Source organism: Anabas testudineus, chromosome 3, assembly GCF_900324465.2.
Source record: "Anabas testudineus chromosome 3, fAnaTes1.2, whole genome shotgun sequence".
NCBI lineage: Eukaryota > Metazoa > Chordata > Actinopteri > Anabantiformes > Anabantidae > Anabas > Anabas testudineus.
In genome coordinates, this window is record NC_046612.1 from 22,160,707 (window position 1) to 22,170,896 (window position 10,190).

General features: G+C 40.3%; 1 protein-coding gene across 5 annotated transcripts in view; it reads left to right on the forward strand.

Moving 5' to 3' along the window:
- The window catches only part of LOC113174816 (A-kinase anchor protein 13), a 92,846-nt gene extending 84,000 nt beyond the window's left edge, over positions 1-8,846 (forward strand). For 3 of the 5 annotated variants that reach the window (XM_026378959.1, XM_026378964.1, XM_026378960.1), the window contains 7 exons: positions 554-627; positions 1,506-1,550; positions 2,210-2,260; positions 2,497-2,769; positions 3,556-3,738; positions 4,153-4,450; positions 6,382-8,846. In XM_026378959.1, the coding sequence (XP_026234744.1) occupies positions 554-627; positions 1,506-1,550; positions 2,210-2,260; positions 2,497-2,769; positions 3,556-3,738; positions 4,153-4,450; positions 6,382-6,434 (977 nt within the window). In that variant the 3' untranslated portion in view covers positions 6,435-8,846. The remainder of the gene's footprint in view (positions 1-553; positions 628-1,505; positions 1,551-2,209; positions 2,261-2,496; positions 2,770-3,555; positions 3,739-4,152; positions 4,451-6,381) is intronic. The other 2 variants (XM_026378961.1, XM_026378962.1) reach the window with 2 other exon arrangements.
- The last annotated feature ends 1,344 nt before the right edge of the window (positions 8,847-10,190 follow it).

The window sequence follows — 10,190 nt, forward strand, 5'->3', positions numbered from 1 at the left end:
AACTATAGATTATTTCTATCAGTGTGATTTTTATTTTTTTTTAAGGCAGGCTATTAGATGAGATTTATGGATTTTAAGTTGGGTAAGAATCAAGTCATGTTAGTATTTTAGGTTGAAGGGAGGCTTAGAACTAGTAAAATGATTGGAGTGTGGAGAAAATAAAATGCAAATGGTACCATGATAATAAACACAAAAACAGGATGTACATCATTTCCATATAAGGTGTCATATTTAACATCTACAAAAACATGAACATGTAGATTAGACATAATAACTGAAAAATTATGCTCATAGTTGAGAAGCACTAATTCTATTGATGCAGCAATGATTGAGCTGGTAGTAGCCTTCAAGATGGCATCAGTAAGTTAATAAATAATGTATAAAAAAATACTAAAATATGATCTCCTTTATCAGCTTGTTCCTGACATTGAACGTGATTTCAGTGGTTAAGACTATTCTGTTTATTATTTTATTCTCATGTTGGGCCTGTTCTTAAATGTGGGTTCTTTGCTGCCAGGTTCACTGTTTCTCCTGTGGTTTCCCTTTTTGTCAGGTGGAGACAGAAACGAGAGTGAGGATACGGCAGGAGATCTGCGCAGGACGGAGTCAGACAGTGTTTTAAAGAAGGTCAGCATCTCAGGAGCCAATTATTCTTCACTGTGAAGCCGCTACGCCCCCACTCCTCAATGAGAACCTCAGGCCATGTGTGGGGGTGCATTTGTCCTCCAACATTAACAATACTATTAAGATGAATTTAGCTGCCTTCTCTCCCTCCAGTGAATTAGCCTGTTGACTCTTCCTGCCAGGACCCGTTGCTAATAGCGACTATCAGTAGTTTAAGAATTCAGCAGTGGATGGAAATGAATGGGCTGCCTTTAAGTGCTGCTACTGTAGTTTTGCAATGGATGCTAGCCTTTGTAGTCATTTATCCTGCATAAATCTAGCAGCTGGACAGCACATAATTGTTTCCTGAATGTTTTAGTAGAGCCAAGCTACTGTAGTATGCTGTTTAACAAAAGCATTTTCTTGTCTCTGAATCAACTAAAGACCAGACAATTCCTTGTAAATTCTGGTGTCTGAACAAAACACAAGTACTTGATTTTATTCTGAAAATTTTATTGGATTTAAGCCAAAGTTCAAAGAAAGTTCAGTGGGAAAAGTAGGGAGTGTGAGTAGAAGTCAGAATCATCATTAAACAGCGTTAATTCATGCATGTCTGAACTTCGTTCATGTTTTCATCATAAAATACTTTTGAGATATTTAACTAAGTGCTTAACCTCCAGCTGCAGGACTGTTGCATTACTGTGTCTGTTCTATATAACTTTAGTCTATACAATGATATTTACAGCACGTCCAAGTGTTGCTATAATCATATTTAAATATACTCTACATTATACATTCGTACATGCACATTCTCTGCACACACAATGAGACACTCCAGCAGATGTGTGCATATGCATCACTGTGTTCTGGCTCCACAGTAGTCATTGCGTGTTTGTGTGCAGGGAGGAAACGCCAACCTGCTGCAGCTGCTGAAGAGGAACAGTGAGGTAACTCTGACTTCCTGCCTCTAATTCAATTAGAGCTGCTGTTTACATGGAAACTGTCAAAACTCTGTATCAGCATCAGTCTCTTTATGAACTGAGGCAGTGGCAACAGCAGTAGTTGGTTGTTGTAGATTTGTCTTTGTAGTATTAGAGACTGTAGAATAATTCAGAACCACTAAGGAAAAAAGCCAGTGGCTCAAACTCTTGGCAAACATATGACATAACTTTTTCTATAAATAATTAAATGATGTAGAAGTTCTGGAAACATAAAGTAACATATAGTAAATCTAATACTTTTAGATCTAGATATTAACTGATGCTATAAGTCTAATCTGGTTATTTTTTTCCCTTTGTTTGTTATACACACTGCTGGGAAGACAAGGTTGTATTTCTGTGTGATACCACGACACCTCTCTGAACATGTGCTGTTTGGAAAAAGTGCTGTTTCATTAACTGGAGAATTTTTCATTCTAGTAAACATTAACAGTAACAGCAGAAAGTTCATGGCTTTATTTTAATAAGCGAAGTCAAGGACAGCGATAGACACCATCAGACAAATGGTTCTGCCAGTGCAGCTGAACAGGATTTATCTGCTATATAACATGTTTTGAAGCTATGTGATGCTCATTGTTTTTTTTTTTTTTTTTTTGTTTTCTTTACAGCAGGTCCTCCACAGTGTCTCCAATCTGCATCTCCTGCTCAGCACTCTGCAGGTAAGACAGTGTCCATATAATGCATCCATTAGCGTTAGATCAGAATTTAAATAATGCCGCTCTGTGAGGCTTTTTGCTGCCAATATGAATTTGAAAACATCACTTTTGAAACTAAGTGGAAAAATGTTTACATTTTGTAGTGTGCACAATAGACAAAAAATTAAATTGAAGGTTTACTTGAATATCACATAATATCAGGTGGGTTTTGTCTGACCTACTCTCTCTGGGCTCTACAGGCAGTGGTGGTCCAGCAGGACAGTTTCATTGAGGACCAGCGGCAGGCCCTGAGCGAGCGCTCTTCCACGTGTACATCTTTATCGCGAATGTCCTCTCGACCCAGCTCCCTGATTGAACAGGAGAAGCAGCGCAGCCTGGAGAAGCAGCGACAGGAGCTGGCCTCCCTGCAGAGACAACAAGCCGCACATGCTGAGGAAAAGAGGAGGAGGGAGAAGGACTGGGAGTTCAGGGAACAGCAGTTGACTGAAAGAGAGGAGCTGGTGAATGTACAGGTAACTATACATCATTTTCTACTCCTTCCACATATTATTATATATTTCTATACAGTTATATTTATTAATGTAACCCCTGCCATTTTTAATAGGATGCTTGGGCAATAATTTACCTTGTACTGCATTTTATTTGATAAATTAAACCGTAGCCTTGTGCTAGGATCTCAAGGTTTCATGCAGTGTTCTGTAGTGACTGCAGGCTGCCTTAGAAAAAAAAAAACCTTTGACCGAAGAAGCTTTAAAAGAATCTACGATTGTCTTTTAAAATTCACTGAGATCAAAGCTGCATCCTCCATTTACAGTTCAGGGGAAGTAATGATATTGGAGTAGTAGGAGAAAGGTTTAGCCTGTCGTTAATAATGATTAGCTACTGATTGGCTACATTATTTTATTTTGAAAGTCAAAAGTGAGTCAAAAAAATGAATAAACAAACACATTGAAGTGTGTTGCCTATAGAAACTTGGGGCCAAACATTTGAGAAATAATGTAAAGGTTTTAAGACATGCAAGCATACACTAAATAATTTACGCTACATTGATGAGTTTTTGACTGCATAGTTTCTTTGTCTATAATTTATCTTCCTGACATGGCAAACCTACCAGGCAGCTATTAGTTTTCATTCATTAGTTTTCAGACATTGGAGATTTAAACTAGTTTAAAGGCCCGCAGACTTGTCCTGTCATCATAAATAATGGTGCAGAATACTCCCTTTCAATATCTGAAGACGCACTGTATCTTTGACCTGTGTCATTTCAATAAATCTATCACTGCACCTTCTAACCACTGCAGGAGGAGGAGATGTCGAAGCAACACAAGGAACTGGAGGAGGAGAAGCAGGAGCTGCAGATTAAGAAGGAGGAGTACCAGAAAGACCTGGAGAGGCTGAGAGACGCTCAGAGGAAGCTAGAGAGAGAAAAAGAGGCTGTGCAGCGGCAGCTCAGCAAGATGGAGGAGCTCCGTCTAGCAGAGGTGAGCAGGGACACTTAGGATCCTAACAATATTGATAACATGATGTGTTGCTTTCTGTAGGGGGGCAGCCTCCTCTGTTGCCCCCTCAGGTAAAGAGGAGCACTAATTGAGCTGAAAGGTATTCACGTTTTGTGCAATGATACTTCAGCGGTGTCGATGTTTATGGATGCTGACACTGGAGACTGGAACACGGGTCCTCTTGAAAGTGAATTTTAAAGAGCTCCCGATTGAGTATTAACTAGCAAACAAATAATCAAACCACAAAGTTATATCCATAGAGCTCCATTCTAACACACGCATATGCATAGGTTTTCTTTTCAGGTTAAGACCGCAAAGACACAAAATATCCACTTTTTATATTCACTCAGACGTAGACATCTGCTCATCTGTCTAACGTCTTTCCTTTACTTCCAGAGGACTCCCTCTACAACGTCTGACGAATCCCAGTTCCCTGGCAGCTCCCACTCTCTGGAGTTGGACCCACTGGAGCTTTCCTCCTCCTCCTCCCTGCCTAGGCTGCAGCCTCAGCGGTCCAAGCCCAAAGGGAAAGGCCTCAATCCCTTTACCACATCCTCCACTAACGCCAACATCAAGGGCTCTGAAGCCAACAACCAGATCTCAAAGAGCCTGCTGCAGCTGGCAAAGAGCAAGAGCAAAGAGGGGAAGGATAAGAAGAAGAAGAAGGGCAAAGGTGGCAGCGCACAGACAGCAGGTGAGGAATGGTGAACAGGAGGGAGTGGATGGATTTGCATTTAGTTTAATTATTCATGGTCTTACAGTGAGTCAGCAGGTTTCCTAACATTGTTTTTGTCAAGGACCTTATAGATTAGAAACACCGTATTTGACTTTGGCACTAAGATGCTGTATGTTGTACTTTAAATATGGCAGCTGTATGCTGTGTTGTTTTCAAGAATAATAGATAATAATGTTTATAGTCAATAATGACTCCAAAAACCACAATGAGCCTGATTCACATACTGTATACGTGCAGTTTTTCCCTTTTATTCATTCTATAGTGATGAATTCAGATCTGGACCAGCTTTAGTTCACTAAAACTGGGCTCCCCCTCTCTGTGTCATCTATAGATTATCAGAACTTTACATCCCCATCTATCAGTCCACCACTAACCTGTGCTGCACAATACTTAAAACAAACATAAAACACATCCTTTGTGCTAACGCTGGCAGACTGCAACAACTGTTGTCAGAGTGGTGACGGTGAATCAGAGAACAGTGGACAGATGTGGTATCTTAATCTAAAATAGTAACCTATGACATGAAAGGGCTCAATGTAGTTAGCTATGATTAACATAAAGCCATTAATTGTACTGCCAATAACAAACATAAAAATTCCTATTACATTTTCACTAGATCATCTGTATTAATTCTTCATGAGACACAATAACTGATTGATTATCTTCAGTACATACAGTAGTTCATCTGGGCGAACAGTGTGGTGATGTATTTCAAAGAACCGCAGCTTCAAAGTCAACTTGCATCATGCTGCTTCTTTATCTTCATTTTCTCCTTCGTCTTGGAGTGGATGCAGCCGCAGTCCACTCTGCTCGACATCTCCCAGGTCACTCATTGGAGTGTGCAGCAGTCTCTGCAGGCTCCTAGCACCAGTTATTTTCATGCCACGTGATTCTGGAGCCTATTGCTGTGTCCCAAATTCCTACTACATACTAACTGTACACAGTTTTTTCTGTCCACTAGTCCAGTACTCTGTTCTTTACTGTCTGCTTCTTTTTTTCATCACAGTAACAGAGAAAAATGAGTGTATCATGTGATTTTATAGTACATGAATACTGTTTTTTTTTTTTTTTTACTTTCTGGAGTGTCTCTGCAGCTGTTTCACCACCATCTGCAATTTTTTTTTTTTTACAATTTGTTCCACATGCGAGCAGCTTGTCCATTTTCTTTGCGATTACCACTGTGGGAGAAGAGTGTGCATCAGCAAAAGCACAAAAAAAAAAACACGAGGACTTCTTTTAGCGTGGATATATTTTCAATAGTTTGATTTTGTCATTTTACCCGTATGAACTCACTATGCACTCAAAACCTGCGTAATATGCGAGTTGACTTGGAGACACTGCTTAGAGATTGTTTTTGCATTATTAAAAGAATGGGAGAGGTTAATAATTTAACTGATACATTTGTGGTTTGAAGAAGCCTCTGGCTTGGCTCTGACTTCACCTGTGCAGGGGTTTATGATCAGTACGAAAATTTGTTAAGTGCTGAATTTAAGTGTTTCTGTGAGTGGCGCAGTGAACGCTATGAGGCATACACAGTACACAATACATAAAAAATACATCTGATGGGAAAACCATAGATACACATGAAGGAACAAATACATTTCTAAATGTTGAAACGATGGCTCTGACATGAACAGTGAGTAGTGAGCTAACACACACGCACGCAGCGCATTAAGCTGCTCTCTGAGGCAGCTGTTGTCAATTCTTTAATGGCTCTCAATGACGGCGCAGTGCTCTGTGCTAAGGGTCTGATCAATGTGAAGCCGGGTGGTGCTGCTCTCTGAAGCTACATATAGAATAAATATTCCAACAAAGCTGCAGACAGACATCTTTTAGGAAGAAACCTCTCTTGTGATGTGACACTGACTCCTGTCTTGTCGTCCTTCCAGACCCACAACACCTCCCAGAGCCGCCTCTGGATGGAGAGATCTTCTTCTGCTGAGAGAAGTGGTTCTCCTCATCCTCCTCCTGCTCCTGCTCCTCATCATTGACCCATCATGCCATTCTGACGTGTAGAAGAATGTGTTGCTGCCACTTAATAAATGCATTTACACTGCAGTGTACTAGCAGGGTTTTCTGCGCCTTTGAAATCACCTAGAAAAGACCTAGATTTTATATATAAGGAGCTAAAGCAGTTTAACATAACACGCAAGAAATGAGACACAGTATGTATTTTCTTGCTTTTTAAAAATCCAATACAGTACCACTTCTTTAAGTTTCTGGAAATGAACATGTTTTAGGTATTTTTGTCATGGTATGCAAGTAAGCACGCAAACACTTGCAGCATATTAAATGGGGAACATGCACTAGCGGTGCACTTTGTTCATCACTTTGTCCGGATTTGTCCACTCAGACAAGCTCCATGTGACACTGCAAACTTTTCCTGGCAACTTTTCTTAATCAGGAAAAAAAAGAAAAGACTCATTTCATTTCATTGTTTGCGCCGGGGTCTTATTTCAAAATGCTCCAGTACAGGTTTACACTGAAAGACAGTTGTAGACATTCCTTTACTCACTATTTGAAAAGCAGATGCTTTGACACCCATTCATTTAGCCTCCCGTCATGTTTCTTGCTGAAGTTTTCACTCATTTAAAATAAGGATCTTCTCCATTTTGGAGCGAGTCTCTTCAGATATGTGTCTGTTTTTTCACAGTCAACAAGAATGGAAGGATTGAGACACATTTTTCTTTGTCTAATGGCTGAATTCAAATCCTTTAGTGTGTTTTAGAGCCTTAGATGGATATTAGCCTGATCCTCACTTTATCTGCCTGTCAATGGGCTTTTATGCAGCCCTCATCCTTCGTTGGAGCGCCGAGTGCTGAGCTTTCCATCGTTTTTTTTTTTTCTTCTTTTTTTAATTGCATGTAACTCTGCAGGTAGCATACTAATGGCTCCTGTCTGTTAAAGAGTTCAACTTTCTCTTTCAACCTCCCACTTTGAGTTCTGATAATAGACACGGCAGACATGCACGGCTGATGGTTTTAGGAAATTGAGGCTGTTAATTTAGGGACAAAGGAGCTGGTTAGACAAAATGAGAAAAGACGATGAACTAAAAACACCACGGGATGTTTAATGGCTGAACCACCCAAGTCTCTGATCATTTCAGATTAATCAACACTCATTAGTGTTGTTAAGCACTTTGGTCCTAATATGTTGATATGTGTTTTCTTTTTTCTTTATTTTAATCAGTATGAAAGGTCAGATCTATGTATTCTGTGCAACTTTTTAATCGAGGGCACTGATGCTAATGAAAAGCTATGATGATCCAAAGTGAGATAATGTGTTAAAGTACATGAAAAAAATGTTGTGGTTCACGTTTGTTAGTGTTGAAATTTTAAAAGGGGCCTGGTAGTTTTTGTGCTACAACTCCAACACAAACTGTCAGACCTGGGTTCATTTTTAAGCCTGTGTTTTAGACCCACTAAAGCCCAGATTGTCGACAACGCAACCACCTGCAGGACAGGTAGGAAGTGCAAACAGAAAAAAAAGTCCTTTCCTAGTGAGTTACAGAGCAGCGTCACTGCTTCATTGCTGCCACTTCTGTCACATGTTTAACTGCTTGTTTGTTAACTCAGCATCTGTGTTGAGGATTTGACTTTATGTCCAGGCTGGTTTATTATAGTGTGTCTTCTAAGAGGCTTACAGAGCCAGCCAATTAGTTGCTTCATGTCTTTGTTTATGGCTTTGGTGTAATCCTGTCAAAGAAACGGGGAGAAAGCTTCTTTTATTTCTTCTTTTTTCCCTCTTTAGGCGTGTTCTGACCACTAGGGAGCACTGCACCTAAGATTTAACAAGTTTCCTCACACACAAACGACAACAGCCAGGACGTTTGAATTTCTGTTTTTGATATAAATTCTCCCTGCTGTGTAAAATTGAAATATTTGTCTTAGCAGCTCACTGCCATACAGAGATAATGTGATGAGCGTGGACTCTTGCACTCTGTAACATTTTTCCCCTATGGCATTTGTAATCGACTACAGAAACAAATACGTTGTCAGACATTGGAATTGGTTATTCTGAAAAACCAGTCGGCAGCAGCTTTAATAGGGGGGGGGAGTAAAGGTCTAACGTTTGGAGCGGGCGACCTGGCAGAACCACAGACCTCTTTCTGTAAGGGACAATCAGTAGACGCAAGTCACGCAACAGTGATGGGCCTGTCCGTGAGACGAGTGTGTCCGTCAGGTGAACCCTGCGTAGCCTTAAATCCTAACGATGAAATGCACTAGAGTAGAACCCAGCATCTTCTCAGGACAGAGAGGAGAGCTTTTATACCTCCGCTTTGAAACGAAGGAAATGTTTGTACTATAAAAATGGTACACAGTTGTTAAATTCCTCAACAGTGTAAAAAAAAAAAGGGCAAATGTGTAAATATGATTCATGTACAAAACAAATCAAATGTAAAAAATATGAACTGTTCCACTTGTGATTTATTGCTACATTTTGTAAGAAGGTTTTATTTATGTTTTCTTCTCACCAGCAGGGTGATGAACAATGTAAATGTCATATTTCTCTCATAATTAAAAAAAAAGTCCTATTGCACATTTTGAGTCTTTTTATTTATTTATTGTCAAAATGACAAAGTTGGTGCCACGTTTCTGCTGAAAGCGAGGCCTTGAAGTGCAGTAGTAGTAGTAGTAGTAGTAGTAGTAGTAGTAGTAGTAGTAGTAGTAGTAGTAGTAGTAGTAGTAGTAGTAGTACGCAGTAGTACACAGCATACTACTGTACAAAAACTGCAATGTGACTCCAGTGTTGAATTATCCCTATCAGCTCTGTTTTCCTCAAACCTCTCTATGAGAGCTACATATCCAGGACCTCTCCAGATTGTCATATGAACGCACCAGTCTGTTACGACCCCTCGACTCGTGCCTGGATGTGTGCAATTTGGCCACTAAGGCATGGATCATGTACTTTCACTCCGAGACTACAGAAATGAAACGCCTGATTCTTAAACCCATTTAGTTTTAGACGCTTGAATAGAATAAAAACAGTTGTACTCATCAATCGGGGCAATTAAACGGCAACGGCTTGATTTCCTGTTTCTATTAGTAGTTCCACTGCTGTGTTAGTGCCACCGCCACCACCGGAGGAAAAAGCAGACAACCATCTTGACGGATTGACAGCGGTGCAGACACACAGCAGCGTTTGTACCTGCTGATAAATAAAGAACGAGCTGCTTTAATCTCTCCATGCTCTCTATGCTGCAGACAGCATTCTGCCTGCTCAGCCCTGCAGTGTTTTGCCTTTGGAAGCTGAGGAGTTTTTTTTTTTTGTCCTTAACTGTAGGATCTTATACATCTCAGGTTCATCACCATCCCATCTCATCTAAACCATAGGTTTGCTTTTTATCCCTATCAAAATATTTTCCTTTCTGCTCATTCGCCATGTAGACCCACGAGACAAAACATCAGCTGATAAGACCAAACAGGCGGTCCGTAGCTTGATATGTTGCGGCGTGCACTTTGTTCGTTGGAGCGAGACACTGTAAAAGTTGTCTCTTATCTCTTTTTGGATTATTCCCACCAAATCAAAGGTGTAGAGCAGCAAGTTTGTCTGTGATACGCAGTGGCAGAAAGCTAGATAGTCTCATCTGTGTCTGGTTGTCATGGTGATAGGGATACAGAAGCATTTGGGGAGAGCTGAAGTTGAACAATCCTGAGAAAAGGAGAGTGACAGACAGACCAACAGACCGAGAGGCAAA